Source organism: Cinclus cinclus, chromosome 4 (assembly GCF_963662255.1).
Source record: "Cinclus cinclus chromosome 4, bCinCin1.1, whole genome shotgun sequence".
NCBI classification, from domain to species: domain Eukaryota; kingdom Metazoa; phylum Chordata; class Aves; order Passeriformes; family Cinclidae; genus Cinclus; species Cinclus cinclus.
Window position 1 is genome coordinate 59,505,323 of NC_085049.1, and position 18,168 is coordinate 59,523,490.

General features: G+C 48.8%; 2 protein-coding genes across 3 annotated transcripts in view; both read left to right on the forward strand.

Annotated features, from left to right (window-relative positions):
- The window catches only part of MEI1 (meiotic double-stranded break formation protein 1), a 37,491-nt gene extending 27,042 nt beyond the window's left edge, over positions 1–10,449 (forward strand). The window contains exons 23-31 of the mRNA XM_062492234.1: positions 1,049–1,159; positions 1,719–1,900; positions 4,244–4,325; positions 4,788–4,993; positions 5,719–5,800; positions 7,784–7,890; positions 8,719–8,850; positions 9,019–9,128; positions 10,402–10,449. Of these exons, the coding sequence (XP_062348218.1) occupies positions 1,049–1,159; positions 1,719–1,900; positions 4,244–4,325; positions 4,788–4,993; positions 5,719–5,800; positions 7,784–7,890; positions 8,719–8,850; positions 9,019–9,128; positions 10,402–10,447 (1,058 nt within the window). The 3' untranslated portion in view covers positions 10,448–10,449. The remainder of the gene's footprint in view (positions 1–1,048; positions 1,160–1,718; positions 1,901–4,243; positions 4,326–4,787; positions 4,994–5,718; positions 5,801–7,783; positions 7,891–8,718; positions 8,851–9,018; positions 9,129–10,401) is intronic.
- Positions 10,450–10,525: 76 nt separating this feature from the next.
- CCDC134 (coiled-coil domain containing 134) lies at positions 10,526–16,915 on the forward strand. 2 transcript variants are annotated; one of them, XM_062492235.1, is made up of 7 exons: positions 10,526–10,570; positions 14,427–14,544; positions 15,354–15,475; positions 15,668–15,752; positions 15,987–16,168; positions 16,403–16,474; positions 16,744–16,915. In XM_062492235.1, exons 1-7 carry the CDS (start codon positions 10,526–10,528, stop codon positions 16,867–16,869), a joined length of 750 nt encoding a protein of 249 aa, XP_062348219.1. In that variant the 3' UTR covers positions 16,870–16,915. The 2 variants fall into 2 exon arrangements, with proteins under 2 accessions (XP_062348219.1, XP_062348220.1); XM_062492236.1 differs by lacking the exon at positions 10,526–10,570 and adding an exon at positions 10,999–11,063.
- The last annotated feature ends 1,253 nt before the right edge of the window (positions 16,916–18,168 follow it).

Genomic DNA, 18,168 nt, shown 5'->3' on the forward strand with positions numbered 1-18,168 from the left:
TTCCTGAATCATTCTTTCCTGTCCATCCTTGCCATAAGTCTTGTGGGGTTCAAGCCACAGTCATGTCCTGTTAATCAGGCACCAGCAGTCTAGTGAAACTGGGCTTTCCTTGGAATGTGAATCTAGAGTTCATGGCTCCCAACCAACTGCAGGGCTTGCTCACTTCACCTCAAAGACAGAAGAGCAGGTTGTGTTTCTTTACCATACCATAACCTGCTGTTTTGTCTGGTGATCTTTACTTGGTGATTTCTACCTTTTTACTTGGCTATTGGAGGTTCATATAGGCTGTGAGAAAGAATAGATACTAGGAGGAAAATTCAGCTGATCTATCCTGTCATCTCTTCCCTGCTCTGACAAATTAATCTCTCCAGCAGACTTTGAAGGACTATCCCCTTCAATTTGAAATGTTTCATATCTCAGGGCTGCCTGTGTTGCCTTGTAAAGAAGCAGCATTTCTCAGACATTCATTAGCCAAGGGAACTGTGGGTGTGGAAGAACCATGGCCTGTTTTTCTCAGCCTTTTCAGCTGCGGTGATTTTAGAACACAGCTCACCTTCTCCCAGGAGTCAAAAGCTTCTTCTGGTCTTGTTTTCTGTTTTGGTGAGAGTGGAAGAGCATAGCTCTCCATGGCTTTCCCCAGTCTGGTCACAATGAGATACAGTCACATCCTTGTTTATGTTTGTTCTAGTACTAGAATCAAGCTCACTCAATAACTCAATCAGTTATCTGTGGAAACAGATAACTCACATTGAAGTTTTTTTTTTTTTTGCTGTGGAAAGATAACCCAAAGTCCATTGTTCTTGGATTCATTACTGCCCTCTAATATACCCTTTTCAATCCCCCCTCCCCCCCCCCCACCCCTTATCATCCTCCACTGCACTGTCCATTCTAAAGCAAACACTGTAGGGCAGATGCCTCTTGCTTTGTCTGTACCATGCTCTGTTTATTTTACTTTGTCTGAATTCCCTCCCTACTGACTGACTTCTTTCATTTGCTGAGGTGCTCTGTTAAGTTGGTGTTCTTGTTACACGTGTTCTTTTGTTTCCAGTCAGTAATCTCTGTGGGAAATGCAGGCCAAGGGACACTGACCTCCTGCAGCCATCCTTGAATTTTCTGTACTGGAGCCTTCATCAGACAACACCTTGTAGTCAACAGAGAGGTAAGGGAAGATTGTACTGAGTGCTAAGTTAATTTCAGTGAGGTTGTAGCTTGACAATCAGAGACTGTATTCTAACTGTTCAGCAGGTAAGGTGGATGTTTCCCCATCCAGACACAGCATTATAATTAAAGACAATTTCGTGCTTTGGATGAGGTTTTTTTTAGTTTGAGTTTGGTTTGGTTTTGCTGCCTTCCAATAATTCAAGAATTGGCTGCTGAAAGACAGAATCACTATGTATTTCTTGTTCATAAACACAGCAGTGGGCCTGTGATGCCTAGCTTGAAATATCCTGGTATTGTCATAGTTCAAAAAATTAAACAGTACTAGGGAACAGCTCTAACTGACCTTCCTACTGTATTGTTAGCTGATTAACTGGCTGAACAGTTGCTTGTGCTCTGGGACATGAATGCCAGTAGCTGGACAGCCTTATTCAGATGAGCTGTGGCAACTAGGCTACCTCACTGCAGCAGGAGTGTGCTCTGCACTTCTCTTATGCTTGTCAAGCTGGTTTAACCTGTGCCATCCCATCACCCTCTCTGATTATGTTTCTCCCATGCAGCAGTAGCTGTGCTGCTCTCCAACGTGTCCTTGCTAGAACTACTGCAGAAGGTTTTGGAATCCACCTGGCTGTGGTCCCCTCCTTCCAGACCTGCCTACCTGTCATCTGAAGATGCCTTGCTGTGCTCTGGATGGCTGTTGGTGGCATCCCTTTTGCTTTATCAGCATCGCTACAATACTGAGGTTAGAATCACTCTAGTGTTCAGAGTCAGCACATGGAGAAACCTCAAAAATAAATATTTGTGTGTGTGTGTGTGTGTGTGTGTATCTATATGAAAGCATTCTGCTTTGGCCTGTAATCTGATTGCATCGATTTCTCTTTTGTTATTGTCCACAAGTTACTCCCTGCTGCACCTCTCCAGCAGGACTGGAAGCCAGCGTAACACTGAAGATTTGAGACACTAATCATTGAAGAGTTAAAGAAGGGAAAAAATACTGTGGGGAGAAGTGCATACCCAGACTTCCTGATCTAAATCACTTTCCTCTTCAGGACAGAGCAAAATAAATTTTAAAACTTTTCTCAAGGGAAGACTGGTGGTGGAAGGTACAGCTCCCATGTTGTAAACTGCTTTTTTGTTACTGAAATGATCAATAGTGAAATAGAACCTATTATTGGAAAGTAAGTGTTCAAAATTATCAAGCTTTTCTGAATGTGGGCAGTATTCATTGTATTTGATGCTTTGCTGTCCAACAAGGCATCTAAACTGGAGTTGTCAGCTAATAATGGAATTACAACTTTGAAGGAAGCACTTTCCAATGACAATACAAGGGAAATTGTTTCCTTTTGAAGTATCTAGCCAGACCTCTCTTGATAAGGAGTTAGAGAGCATGTGATGAATTGTGAGCTCTGCTCTTGCAGTTATGCCCAGCAGAGTATGCTCTTTGGGAGCTGGTACACTGATAAAATCAGATGATAGAATCACATTAAGGACATGCATGCATGCACAGAAAATCAAGGGCTGGATTTCTGAAGGAAGATGTTTTCTAGAAGACCAGCCCAGACCAAGTCTGCATCTATTATTTCATGGCATGCAGTCTCTGCTTAGGGCTTAGAGCATGGTACTTGTACAGACTGTCAGCTGTGGGAATGTAGCCTGACCCTGCTCTGTAAGCTGCTAAGTACAGCCTGCCTTCTCATTTTTCAAGTCAGGACTGTGTCTGGTGTTGTGCCAGTCCCAAATGTCGTTCTAGTGTCAAGTGTCAAGTGTTGAGCTTCATCTTCTGGGAGGGATGCTCTCAGCTTGTATTGATCCTTGAAGTGCAATCATTTAGCGGTTTATAAGCCTGTTGCTTGGTTTTATCAATACCACTGGCTTGATGTGCTATGATGTACAACCCAGAAATGTTTTTGCATCAGAGATGAGGAAAGATATAGCTGGGAAATGGAAACGATTCAAGACTGCTTCAGTGTTTCTAAGCTTCAGCATTTCTAAGTGTCAGTGTTTCTAATCTGCTGAAGGGGAGGAAGAGGATGAGTCACTTCTCTTGCTTCTTTCTGCTGCTCAGTGTAGCAGGAGTTGCACAAAGCACCCTGGAGATTCTCATGAGAGCACCTTTGTGGCTGTGAATGTGAGCTGATGACGGGCTGTCTCCCTGAGCCTGCCGTTTTTTAGAGAAGAACAGTGGCTTCAAGAAATGGCCACATTCATCTCAGGCTGATGTTAATAGTGAGGACTTGTCTAGCCATAGCTAACTTTCATCTTAACTGTGTTACTGCTGCTGGCTTTACCCTGTGAATAAACAGGGCTCATGGATGGTAGGCTATTAAAGACTGGCTTGTCAGTTCATTATTGTTGCAGGAGCTACTCCTAGCTCTCCTCTCTTTCTCTCTTCAGAAGAGTATTTAAGGGAATCAGCCCTGTGATCCTTATGCCTGCTTTCCATATCAACTCTCTGGCTGATTGAAGAGTTTGAACCCTTCCGGTGTTCTCTGAGGCTTCATGCCATTGCTCTTGAATGGCTGTTCTGTGAAGGAAACAACGTATTGCAGATTTCCCTCTCAAGCCGACTTTTCCTGTTTCACCTAGTTGCCAAGTCCCTAAATTCCTCTGCCACTTTCACCCATGCAGTAGTTCTTGTCCCCGTGCTCTCAGCAGGCCCCAGCTCCAGCAGGCAAGGACAGCTTCTGGCCACTGCTGGTTTTTGGCTGCCTGGCTCCTCAGTCTTGCTGCCTGGCTCTGTGACTAAGGTAGAGCCATGTTTGGTGGTGGCTGTTTCTGCCACTTCATGTGCTTGGCAGACTGACAGCCACATGCCAGAAGTTCTGCAGGGAGTAGTGAGAACAAGACAGACAAGGTAGACTGTGGTTTGGAAGCTGTGCAGCTCAGGCAAGTAGTAGTGAGTGAAACATGGGGGTCCAATGATGTAACTCTCCCTTCTATGTCAGCCTCCTGGAACCCTGTTGCAGTTCCCTTGGTTTTCAGTGGTCATCATGGGGCAGTGTCTAAGACCTAGAAGTATATTACGGAGCTTTCTATCTGTTCCAAACCAGCACCACTTTTTCTCTTCTATTTAATTCTCTTCTAGGTTCACCAGACACTCTCTGTCGACCTTGCAAAAGTTCTGAATGCAGTCATCTTCAGGAATAAGAAGCCAATCCTGCTGTTAGGTATTTTGCATCTGTTAGGCGGATTTGTCTGGAAGCAGCCACTAGTACCATGATACAAGTAATAAGGGAGAACTGGTGACTGTGGAATGGATTGGTGGGGGTGCTGGAGGGAATCTGGAAACTTTGGTCCATTTGACTTTGTAAATGTGTAACTGGTGATGAGAAAGGGCAAAAAGGAACTGTCTGAAGTTATTCTGTGTTTGGACAGATCTTCCCTGGAGCTTGGTAGTGACATCTGGAACTGAGTGTGAACTGTGTTAGTGTCTTAAAGAAAGAGATGAATGAGGAAACTCATATTGCCATTCTAGTCTATAGCTGTCAGCAGCTGCCAGACAACTCTGGTGGGCTATTAAGCTCACATTTTCTCTCATCACCCTCTCCCATGCTATTGCACAGGCACCAACACACAGGGTAGAGCAGAGAAAAACACTGACACATGCTAATAAGCATCTCTCTGTCTAGTGAGCATCATGCAGTTCCTGAGAGCTCTTCTGCGACAGAATTTCTCCTCCTCCCTGCTGGCGATTGTTGGCCAAAACACAGCCCCAGGTGCTACTCAACCACAGCCATCATCACTGCAGGATGCTGCCTTGCATCCCCTTGCTATGCAGCAGGTTTTCTCGCTTGTTGTCAGTCTGCAGAACCTTCTGGTGCATGTGCAGTTGCAGGTACATAAAATAGGACTTTTGGAACAACAGTAGTGTTGGGCTTCAAGCAGGAAAATTAAACTGAGGAGAAACCACGCTGTTGCAGAATCAAAGGGGCTGCGTGTTTGTTTTTCTTTCTGCCTGCATTTTCCATCCCTTACAGACGTGTGATGAGAAGGAGGGAAAATGCTCTTGCTGCAGTACAGTGCAGTGAGAAAGAAGGTAAATCAAGCTATGCGGTGCTCCCTGCTGCTGAACTGGGTAGCTGAAATTCTGTGCACTGATGATGATTTCTGTCTTTCCATCTATTTCTCTGCAGGGATGCCACATCCATAGGGACAGATGTGGGAAAAGTATAACAAATCCCATTCCATCCCCCATGCCCCTGGCAAGGTGCTTTTGGGGGTAGTAAATGCATCAGCATACATTTAACTTGCTCAAGTGATGCTGGGCTCCAGGGGTAATACATCAGTTTACATTTAACTCTTAAGCTATGTTGGGCTCCTATCTTTATTCTTTGGAGGCTGTTACTTATTATTTTTTAGACTCAAAATAAGCAGCCCTACCTCTGTCTGGCTCCTTGATGTGACAGATAATTTGCAGTACATCGCATCCCTTGAAGGAGATGAAAGGTGTTATTTTCCTGTGCTGCATACTCATCTGATCTTGGCACTTTATGAATTTTCCTCTTGCAATAGCTGTTGACTGGTTGTTTTTTTTTTTTTTCCTTTTTCTTGGTATTCCAGAAAGACTTGCTGTTCTCTCAGGCAGTGGTTGCCTGCCTAGAAACCTTAGTGGAATACCTGTATGTGAAGAACCAGGATGTTGGTAAAGTCTTGATGCTTTTTATTCTCCTAGTTCCTCTCCTGCAGTGATTTTGAGCTCTTTGTTTACTATCCAGTAGCACTCTGGAGAAAATGCATAATGAGTTTATGCCAAATGAGAATTTTTTTCGTGTGCCTAAAGCTAATATTGTGCTTTGTGGGATGAGATCACAGTGCCTGGCTGCCCTGCAGGCATGAACCTTCACTTTGGCTCTGGACACCAGATGCTTTCCAGAAGGTAAAAAGTAGTTCTCCAACCCTGTAAGAGGGAAAGGTTTGGGAATGGAAGGAGTATAGGAATAGTCTTTGGCTTTCAGGCCAGTTGTATCAAACCTTTAGATCATAAACATATGAGAGGGAGAATCTGAACATGATGTGTCTTACAAAAGGACAGAGTTGGTCACGGTTTGGCTCCAAAGGAGGAGAAGGGAGAACAGGGTGCTAGACAACCTTAGGGAATGGAGGATGGAAATTCTGGATTTCCAGGGGTGAATTCCAACCTTGTTTTCCAGAGTGCGTGCCAGACCTAATGTATAAAATGTTTTCAGTATAACATAATATGACTGTGTTGTACAGTTGGGGGGGAAGAACAGACCCTTCTGTTTATTGTCAGCCTCCTGCCACAAACTCTAGGTGCTGGCTCTGTACTTAAACCAGAAAATTGTCTCTACCCTGACCTGTTCACTTCAGTTGTTTAAACACTAACAGAAGAGGGAAAGGAATGAATGAACACCTGGCAAAAGGGACACTGGTGGAAGAGAGGAAGTGGTTGGATAAAGATGTAATACTGCAGATGAATGACAGACAGCTGAAGGGAAGCTATTAAAAAGTCGAATTTAAAAAAAAAGTTATGGGGAGGCTCTGCTGATTTGGGATTAAACTAATGAAATGCTGCTGCAGCAACAGCTGAACCTGTCACTTTGGCTGCTGTGGTGCTGAAGTTCATAACAGCAATAACAAGAGTCTTCTTATTCCAAGCAGAGTGAGGGTCATAGCTATATTTGACTGAAAGATGCAAGAAGACTGGAAAGAGTCTGTTCTGGACTCTGCCTCTAGGAGTTGACTCACTTGAAGCTTTCTAAAACCCTCTTTTGGTCCAGAGATATTTCCAAATGTGCAGAGCAGGCTCATGCACAGTGCTGGTATTTCCTTATTTTCCCCAGGTGGAAGATATCTCCCACATATTTTACATTATTTTTCTGTGTTGTTTTCCTATAGAAAAAATTTTTGTAGGGAGGTTGTGTGACTGCCAGTGGAAAAGAGATCTTTCTAACACTGGTGAGTTGCTATAGTATAACAAGTTATATCAGCTAATCTATTTGTCCATCCCATGCTCCTAACCTGTAAAAAATACAAGGTAATAACATTTTAATTTCAGCATTCAGTGAAAGACTTCATGCCATCATAGACTTATGGCCTTACCTAATATATGCTATGTTATCTTGTATGTTCTTAGTAAGAACATTTTCTCTACTGACTACATTGCCACCATCAGCCTGGCTGGTCCCCATAGTCTGCTATCTGATGCAGATCCAGGCTCAGTTTGTTCAGCTTCTATTACAGGGCTTTCTTCATTACCCAAAGGGTATTCTGCAGCTAAATAAAAACTGAGGTCAGGAGAGTTGTCCTCATATTGAAACCGGAGGGTATTATTTTTAAAACCCCAGGCTAAAGATACTCCTTCACTGTTTTATGACATGCACCCCAGGAGAAGGTTTCTCTTCTTTTACTGGCACAAAGATGGACAATATGTATTTTCTGCTTTGAAAACCTATTAAGCTTTTGTCATCTTGACTGAACTCTTGCCCAGAGAGTGACAGATTAAAAAGCAAGTAAGAACAGTTGAAAATATCCCCTCAGTGTTTCACAGTACAGGGTCTAGGAGAGAAAACTTGGGGTCAGTATTGAAGACTGTCCTTAGCTGAGTTCAGACTGTCACTTGGGCAGTTTTACAGCTGTCTTTGATTGGCTTCTCCTTCTCTCCCAGCTCTACACGTTGTATCACAGCCATGGCACCGGTTCCTGCTCTTCACACTACTCAGTGGAGGCCAGAAGTCCTTTCTGCAGCCAGAAATTCTCAGGCTGCTGACTTTGGTGAGCAGCAGAAGGGTGGGCTGTTCCCCATCCTTCCCAGTGTGTTGGTACAATACACATGGGCTGGTTGTTGGTACTTAACCTGCTATGCAACACAGTCTCTAATAGTGCTGTGGCTTTGTCTGGGACTATATTAGTGCCCTGTATTAATAATGATACTTTCAAGTGAACTTCCCACATCCTGCAGAAACTGACTGGGGTCAGTGAGCACCTCCAGTTCTTCTGGTGTTGGTAACATTTATTTATATCATCTAGGACCCCTGGGGAGGAGAGGGGAAACTTGAAGAGAGCATGCAACTGCTGTTACCAGTCAGGGAGCAAGCTGGCTGCTTGGCATCACGGCTTGTCTCCCGTCTCCACCTTACAGACCTGACTTTTCAGGGCAGGGAGTTAGTGCAATATATTACCCTGCTGTACATGGGGTCTGTGGGCTAGAGGGGGAATGTGGTCCTACCCAGCAGAAATACTGAAGATACAGCCCTCGTGGCAGTGAATGAGAATGAGAAGAAGGGGTTATTAAAGTGAACCTTACCCCTCCAAATATAACATGGGTCTGTGAGTATTTGCTGTTCTTTTTTCAGTTTTAAAAGGTTACCTCATTTATTTTAGTTCCTTCCTAGCTTAAACAAAAATAAGTCTGGCTATAAATCAGAGCACCATCAACATAGATACTTGCACTGGTTCCATTAGAAGTGGTATAAAAATCAGGCCTGTGGTTAAAGGTGCTGCAGTAATGGTACACAGAAGAGGTCTTTGCAAGTGATGAGTCACTGTTGCACTCTGTGGATCTTCCACTATTTAACGTCTCTATTTTTTCCTTTGTTCAAGTTTGTGAGATATCAGAGCAGCAATATTATTTCTCAAAAAGAAATTAGCCAGATTATTCAGGAGGCAGCAGAAACCAATATAGCAGAGCTGTCCGAGGCTACATCTTGTGCTCTTCAACTCTTCCTTTCTCAGGTAAGAGAGCAGTGACTGCTTAGGAAAACAGGAAGGGAATCCCTAGGTGTTTGCTTTGGCTTTTTGAAGATCTCATTGCTCTGTGTGGAGATGAGGGAGGGAGTATGAAGGAACAAGCCCAACAGTTTGATACTGTTCTGGAAATAATTTTTTTTTCTGACACCTCAGATTCAGAGCAGTCATTACCAGCTGGAGCCAGAGCAGTCAGGGATCATTCAGACTTTGCTGGAACGCCTCTTGGGACAGAGGACCACATGTGTAAAGCATCAAGACATTGTGTATCCTTTGATAGCTGATGTGTGTGGCAGGAGTAACACAGGTACTTAATAGTACCAATAGATACTTAATCTAATGCTCCTTCTCTTGTTCCAGCTGAAGGCAAACAAAATTGAAAAACTCTGAGTGGTTTCTACACTTGGCTAATTTTGGGATGAAAGACTTCATCATGTCCTAATCTGAGAAGACATTTTGGAAATGAGGAGACAGTTGGGATTTAAGATGGGTCTGTGTGCTGGGCTTGCATTCATCCATAAAGCAGAGGTGGTCTGATGAAAAGGGAGCAGGCTTGGGAGTCTCTGGCTTCAAAGCAGTAACAATCCCTGTATCAATTTCCCTGGAGGATAAGCAATGAGTTAATCTTTATTTGTATGCTATCTAGTGCCAGTATGCCCATGGAGTAGTAGAAACCCAAATATGACTCAGGCACTTTCAAAATGCCAGGAGCATTTTGAGAATCTAGTAGAGTTACCAGATTTTGTTGTATGGGCCTAAAGCCCTGCTCTGCAAACTAAATCCTCTTTGGCAATGGAGGCAGGGGCCACTCCCAGATGCCTTGTGGGGAAAGAGGGAACATGATGCTGTATTTGTTTTTTTCTCAGACTTTTTTTTGCCTTCCTGTTTTCATCATGCTGCATTGCCTCAAACATATAGCAGTGACGGAAGTGGCCATGGCAGTGATTTCCTGTGGGTGTGGGGACTTCCTTCACTGTGGGACACTGTCATCAGATGTGTGTAGGATACATGGTGACTGAGGTGTTTGTCCTGTGAGGAGTAGCTTGTCCTCATGCTTACCCCCAATGTGATATTACTGCTCTATTGTGGGACACTCAGAGGACAAGTTGTCCTGGTGGAGGCCATTGGGCTCTTCTCCACTCCATTTTGCTTCTCTCTACAGGGATGAAGGAATTTGAATGGGAGGTTTTGTTACATTGCTGAAGTTACTTTTCATTTCTGACTTTTTTCATGTATTAAGAAACCTTCAAATCTTGGTGGCTAGGAAGGATCTTGGATGCACTTGAAGTGCAGCAGTGGGGCTACGTGAATAAGATAGTCCTGGACATGGAAGACAAAATCCTCTGGTTACAATGGAGCTTTGACTTTTCTTCAGGTTTACCTACACTAATGGTTCTCACATATGTTGGGAGTGAGGTACCATGGCTTGGTGAGGGTTGGTTTAGTAATGAAAACTTCCTGTCAGTGATATGTTGAATGTGGGAATTCCCATAGCATGCATACCTTTCCTTTGGTTTCCGCTCATGCTGTCCCTGATAGATGTCTGGGAAGCGTGGCAGTGTCCCTCTCACACATTGGAGATTGAAATTAGAAGATACAGCGCACAGAGCAGAGGAATAAAGCAAGAATGTAGCAGGAGACCCCAGTGAGTAGTAGGGATAAGATGGGCAAAGGAAGTCCCTTGTTACTCATTTTGAGGAAAAGGTTTGTTGAAATTAAAAAGTTCTGTTACTGAAACGGCTCAGTTTCCCCTTCTGTGCGGGATAAGGCTTGGTTGATGCCCTTCATGTATCAGAATACAGGTCTACTTGGGGAAACGACGTCGTACAGGGATGCTGTGGAAGAGGTGCTCTGCTCATCCGCCTTGGCTGATAGGGCTACGGAATGGTCCCTTTGCTCTGGGCTGGAAGGGGCGGTGGGGTCTCAGCCAGGATCCCGGGGGAAGCAGATACGCTACCTGTCCCATAGGCATGAACAGTTTTCTTCCAAGTCACGAGTGACCCCTTCGACAGTCCCCGCTGTCCTGTCGCCTCCGGAGCCTCTAAGTGCCGCCGGTGCGTGGCCGGTGCCGGGGTGGGGCGGGGGCTCAGGAAGTGACACGGCGGGGCGGAGCGGCAGCAGCAGCGGCGGCGGCAGCAGCAGCGGCATGGCAGCGCGGCAGGCGTGAGCGCCGGCCTCGGCACCCGGCACCCGGCCCGCAGGTAGGGGACCGGCCGCGCCGTCCGGGAGCCATCCCCGCCCCGGAGGTCCAGCGGGGCCGGGGGGAGATGCTCGGCCGTGGCGGGATAGGAGGGAAGGATGGGAGCAGCCCTGGGGCCGCACCGGGGGACGGGGCGGACATGGCCCGTGCTCCCCGGGAGGGACCCCGGGGAGGCAGATGAGCGGGGCGGGCAGTGCGGCCCCGGCGCACTTCCCGGGACCCTGGGTTAAAGGGCTGTGCCCGACGGGCTCTGCCTGCCATCGCCGCCTGCTCGCCCCGCGCTGGAGCTGCGGGAGGAGCGGACCGCCGCGGCTCCTGGGAGCTGCCGTCTCCCCCGAGGGTTCGCACCCTCCCGTGGGCCGCCTGCCACGTCCGCTTGACACGGCTCCGGGTGGGTTTCCCGCAGCGCGGCCGGGGTAGGCTCGGCTCAACCCCTTTGCACTCCCCGCTCCCTGTATGTTGCCTTTACTTTCAGCTTGCGGGAGAATCCCCATCTCCCCGTGCCAGCGGCCGGCAGAGCTCCTCAGGGTGCTTCTTGAACCCTTCCGACACGACGTGAGGGACTAGGGGGGGCTGGGATGAACCCATTCCTGCTGGAAATCGCAGCGGGAAATCGGGGTTCCCAAACCCTGTGGTACGCGAGCTTCTGGGCTTGGTGGTTGGGAAGCTTTGGAGACGAGCAGGTGTAAATGGTCAGTGCAGTTTCAACTGAAGCTGCTGCTCCCGTAAGCCCCGTGTCGATATGTCCTCCTAGACGAGTCAGAGCAGTGGTGTTTCAATTCTGAAGCTTTTGGTTCACCTGTAAGAGATTACTCCTCGTCTGGTTGCTGCAGGAGCACCTCAGGAATGGGGCAGGGAGTTTTTATTCCCTGTTTTGCCTCAGCATTCTCCTGGTGAAGGATGATGCTTTTCCCCCTATATTTCAGTGCCTGCAGAGGGGAAGGGGGGGGGGGGGGGGGATCATGCAAACGTTTCTCCTGGGAACCAAAGCATTGCACCATGGCTCTGCCTTGCAAGCTCATTAAGTGAATAAATCTCAGGGATGCTTGATTCAGATGGGGTTCCTGCAGGAAAATTTATAAAGTAATTGAAAACATTTTAATGAGAAGTACTAACCATCTATTACACAGCATCTGTTGTTGTGTCTTTGGAAAAACACATCTAAATTAAGAGGTTGGGAGACAGTGAGACAGACTGGTGGGCTTGCTGCTGAAACAGCCAGCTGGCCAGGGCTGCAAGGCAATGTTGGTGGAAACTCCTTTCCATCTGTAGCATCAGGCCAGGCCCTGGCTCCCTGGACTGCCCTGGGAGCATCAGGCAGAGCTGTCTTTGGCAGAAATCAATTCAGAGAGGAGCAGGGAGGGAAGAGAGGAGCAGGTCTGCTGTGTTTCTGTCTCATCTCATCCCCCAGCAGGTGTGAAGACACAAGAGTGAGTTTGTGGGGAAAGCATAGAGAAACATCTGCAAGGAGCTTTGGCATCTCTGCCGTTACACAGTGTGGCCTGGAGAGTAAGGAGTATCCTCTGCTGTTAGAATAGGGTGAAATTGTCAGGGCAGTGAAAGGAGATGGGTGAGAGAAACAACTGGGCCCTGCTTCATTTTCACAGCATGTTTTAGCCCTGGTGGACAATGGCAACTAAATAGCTTTGATGTGGGAATAAGTACGAGCAGATCAGATGAAAAGATGATGCACTTCCAGTATGATGTAGTTCCCCAGTATGCTACTTCTGACCTTGTCCCATGGGACGATCTTTTAGGGCTGGTGTAGGAGGATCTGAATAAGTTTTCATTGAAAACATTGACCATCTCTACCCCAGCATCTGCTCTGTGTCTCTGAAGAAGCCCATCACTATTCTGAGACTCGGAAGCAGCCAGGCAGGCTGGTGGACCTTGTGCTGCAGCAACTGGCTGGTCGGCAGCTGCTTCAGCCAAGAGCTGTGCTTTGCTCTGCTGCTGCTTGAACAGGGTTTTTTGCAGCTCATCTTCCCCCTTGTAGAACCTGTGGAACATCCTCCAGCCACCCAACTCCAGAGCTGGAGTGACTGCCACAGGCAGCATGGCAGGGTTGTTGTGGGCAGCATTTCTGCTCTTTGCCTTCCAGCCTGGTCTGGAGGCCACTGGCTACCTCCAACATCTCTTTCCAGTTCTCCATGAGCATGGCAAATAGCCAGCCTAGTCCTTATGGTGGTATGTCTGATCCGAGGGGCAAACAGGAGCTTGGGTCCCAGGGTAGTCATTGTGCTTTTGCATTGCTGCACTTCCTCCTCCCTGAGAGCCTGGGAGGTAGCGAGCAGCAGTGGAGGGCTGTGCAGAGGGGAGACCTCTCTGACCCTTTCTGGGTCCTTGGTCATGGTTTTTGGCACGGTGAAGTAGTCTCTTGGAAGCTGACCAGGCTGGTAGGTCCAGCAGAACATCTGTGTGCTTGGGCTGCAGAATTTTTCTTACAGCCTTGGCTTGTTGGTGTGCTTTGTGGCATATTCCATCCAGCTGGAATATGATTTAAGCCTCATTCCACAGTGGGAAGAGGGAACCGATCCTAAGCTGGCATGGGGATTTGTGCTGCTGTCCTGGCTCTGCACTGTGTCAGAAACATGGGGCATGTTGCTGAGCCCACACCAGGAGCAGCCAGGTCTTCTTCAATAATTCTGGTTGTATTTATTCTGGTCTGTTCCTTTCCAGGGGTGTTGCTTTTACAAAGCACAACAGCAAAATATTTCAGAGGGTTTCTCATGTATGTCTGACACCATTCCCCTGCCTTTGCCAGGGGTGTGAAGATGCTTTGCTTGGCCTTGGCAGGAGGTGCATGGTGGGAGCTGCTGCTGATCCTTGCAGGGCTGGGAGAGCTGCTGGTGCTGCCTGCTTTGCCTTTTTCATGGGCTTGGAGTTGAAGAAATTATATTCATTAAATAAAGAAAAGCAACAAGAAAAGAGCAAGTGGTTTGGTTTTGTTTCAGTGTTAGGGCATTACAGAGGCAGATTTGGCTGTGCAGGCAAACAGACTCAAGAGGGCACGAAGACTCAAGGCTGGTCTGCCTTGCAAACCCAGGGAAAAAAGAGTTATTTTTGGAAGAAGGGTAGAAGTTAATTTTTCTGCTGGGTCAGATGCCTGGGGGCTGTCAGTGCAGGCAGGTAGAGAGAAGAGGGAGACCAGGGCTTCACATGCAGGGGAGAGCAGGCTGGCTGCAGCATCACCATGTGGCTCTACTCTGGCCTCTGTATCTCTCAGACCCCTCACGGGGGCAAGGGAGAAGTGGGCAGGGACCCTAGTGCAAAGAGCAGTGTGCCATCAGTCCCTGTCATTGTGTGACTAATTTTGGTAAGTCTCCTCACTGATCATTGGTTTTTTTGGTCTGTTTTCTTCCAGGCTGCAGAGGCCAACATGGATTTTCTCATCATCTGCCCCTTTCTGCTGGCATTGCTGCTGTCCCAGGGCAGCTTCACAGACCTGGAGAAACAGAGAGTAGACTCTGGCTTGGAAATCTGTATCCTCTGCAGCCTGCCCCTCGTGACCACGTATGCATTAATGGCTACAGAGGCTGGAGGAAGCACATGCAAAGGGAAGGGGTCAGAGACCATGAAAAGGGGCACAAGGGAGTGGAAAAGAGAGGATCCAGAAGCACTGGGAAGTTGCTGCTTTGTCCTTCTGTAGATGGGCTTTAGCCAAGCTGCTGGGTGTGCTAACCAAGTACCTGGCTTGGTGTAGGAGCAGAAATGGCAGTGGTGCCTGGTGTTCTTTCTGCTCCATTGTGCTGGACACGTTTCCTAGTCTGCTGTTGGAATTGGCATCACCAGCCAGAAGGCAGAGCATGCCTGCACGTCTCAGTGCTTTGCAGTCACCTCTTCATGGTGGAAGAGGACTCTGGGGCTTGTGGCTCTTGGTTTCCTCTGTGCCACAGGCACTTTTTGCCTATGAGGTGTTGGGCTAATGCAAGCCCTTCTTAGCACATAGCAGCATCCCCTGGTGAGCGTGCAACATATGCAAAGATAATGAGTATGTGGACACACATGGAGAAGGTGGCAGTTCCATGTTCCTCTCCAGCCCATCAACCAGAGTATGGACTGGCAAGTAGAAAGCGCCCCACAAACTCTCAGCTTGTTAAGGGCCCTGCTGGGATGTTTGGGCAAGGGGTTCACTGGAAATCTGTGTTTTATCCTAGCTCAGGTACTGTCCCTCAGACACCTCATGGAGAACTGGGGTGGGGGGGGCTGGAATGGTGATGGGGTCACAGTGGATGGGGAAGAGCAGCAGTGTGGTGGCAGAGTGTCAACAGTGCCCTTGACAGTGGTGCAGATAAGAAACTGTTTGAGGTGAAGCGCAAGGACCAGATGAATGCTCTGAAGAACTTGATCGAGCTCAATGACGTCAATCAGCAGTACAAAATCATTGACATCATGCTCAAGGGACTCTTCAAAGTAAGCCACAGTGCAGGCTGCACTCTGAGCCCACAAGGGTGGGCAGAAATGAAAAGGGTTGGGGGCTTCTGTGGAGGGTGTGTCAGGTGAGCTTTAGGACCTGAAGGGAGGATGCCATGAGGTTTCAAAGTGGGGCAACTGTGGCAGCATCTCCAGGGTGCAGGGCAGGGCAGTAACCAAGGGCTCTGGCAGGTGCTGGAGGACTCCCGTGCTGTGCTCATTGCTGCTGATGTGCCTCCTGATGGGCCCTTCCCTCAGGATGAGAAGATAAAGGATGGTAGGTCCTCTCTGGTTTTTACCCCCCTCCTTTTTCTGGTGCTCTGGTACGCCACAGACATTCTTCTGGGATCAGTGCTGGGGTAGGTACAAAACCCCTGTGTATCCAGACTAGACCTGGGCTGCTCCCTGGCTGCTTCCTCTCCCTGGAGACCCTATTGCTGCCTCTCTGACCAGTTCATACTGGGGAGTCTATTGGTTTGCCCTGAGCCTGTGCTGATGGCTGTCCCCACAGCATATTCCCACGTGGTGGAGAACACTGCTTTCTTTGGGGACGTTGTCCTGCGCTTCCCCAAGATTGTGCACCACTATTTCGACCGCAACTCCAACTGGAACAGCCTCATCCGCTGGGGCATTGGCTTCTGCAACTTGACGGGCGTGTTCGAGCAGGGACCCCACTCCCAGGTCCTGCGGCTGGTATGGCTCTTTGTCCCCCCTGCCGTGATCCCTCTCTGCTGTTAGGCTGGGGAAGTGAGGGTTTTGGTGTAGAAGGAAGGCAGGGCTCTCTGTGTGTGGGGGCTGTCCTTGAGCTGAGGGATGGGGGAAGAGCATAGGGATGGGACTGGTGGGAGTGTAGGGGACCCTGGTCACACTGGGGGGATGTGAGTGAGAGGCACCACTCCCCAGTGAGGTCTCCCCTTTGCTCTGCAGATGGCTCAGGAGCTAGGAATCAGTGAGAAATCTCCCGATTACCGCAATCCCTTTAAAACGGACCAGTCAGAGGTAAGATGGCAATGCTGTCAGCTTGCCTCATGAGCTTCTGCATCCATGTTGCAGCTCCAGGCAGCTGGCTGGGGAATGGGTACCTGGTGCCCTCTCTTCCCTTCTGTGGCCACCTGCCTCGTGGTGGACACTGTTTGCCTTGTGCTGCATCTGTGCTCAAAGCTCCCTAGACTGTGAGGCTTGTGTGTTGGCTTTGGTGGGTTTGGAGGGGTTGTGCCTCTGAAGCTCTGGGCACTCCCCCATGCTGACCCCTTGCTGTCAACCCACAGTTTTTCCCCAGTGCTGACACCTTTCAGAAGGCGCTGCGGGATGAGGAGAAGAGGAGGAAGAAGGAAGAGAAGCGGAAGGAGATCCGCAAGGGCCCACGCATCTCCCGCTCACAGTCGGAGCTGTAGCATGCTGGGACTTGGTGCCTTGCAGTGGGGGTGACACCACTGGGATAACAGAGTGGCTTGCTCCCTTCATGGCAGCCTTGGGCCGGTGCCTGGCCATTCCCTTTCCATTTGTGCTGTGGGTTTTGTTTTGTTGCCTTTGTTTTTGTTCAGTGAAGGTTGGGTGGTGGTGCTGGTGGGTTGCCCCAAAGGGGCTAAATTGGGATACCCTTTCCTTGGACGTAAAGCACAGACATGACAGCACCGGGGCCATCCACTGGTCAGGGTGTTGCTGCCTGTGGGGAAGTAAGGTGTGGGGGACATGTCTCTGGTGGAGCCCAGGGATCCCTGCTCACTGCACCCCACACTTGAACGTGCCTCCTCCAGCACAGGTGGGCTGGGGCGTGTGTCACACCAAACAGCCTCATGAACAATGCTGCTTCTCTCCGTTTTTTTTCTTCGTTTATTTAAACGGGTGATCTCATTGGCACCCCCCACTGGGTTCTACCTGGTCTCTGCACAGCTGCTACCTCTGCTAGATCAGACCTCCCCTTTTCCCAGCGGCTGTTTCACAACGTTTTTGTTGTCCAGACGTAGTTGAAAATGCTGATGGCAGCTGTTCCTGGCCGATGGCATCCCGTGGCCACCATAGGTCATTCCCAGAGAGAGGCAAATGCCCAGTGAATTTTTGGACAGGAGGAATTTCAGTACTTGGCCTCTTTGCAGCCAGTGGGTGGCTGTAGTGCAAACGATGCTGATGCTGAAGATCCTGGGGAACCCGCTCTGAGCCACTGAGAGCCTGTCCTGCAGCCCGTGACCCATTCCTTCTTTTTGGGGCTCATCCTCTCCAAATGAGTCCCCGAAGCCCCTTGTCATGGGACAACCAGACGAGGGCATGTGGCCGGAGTAAGGAGGGAGCCAACCCAGGCGCTGCCACCCTCCACTGGGCGTCTGGGCTGCCGTGGGGGCAGAGGTGAGGGCTGGCCCCAGTACTCGGCAGGGCCACGCTGTGATTCCTCCCCAGTGCTGATGGCCTCGCACCGGAGCCTTCCCAAGGAGCGGGTGCTTGTGCCGGGCTGGCGGCATCGCAGCCTTTGAGGAAAGGGAAACGTCCCGAATTTTTTAACAGCAGAGCCAAGTCCCTCCAGTGGGGCGAGGGGGCGGCAATGGGCTCATTTGGTTGTTCTTGAATAAAATTGACTTTATTATTATCTTTTTTTTTTTTTTAAGTAGAAGAATCCTGGCTGTTGCTCCCGTTGCTGGAGGGAGCGGGTGTGCGCCAGAGAGCGTCGAGGCGGCCCCTCAGGAGGTGAGGGTCCGCGG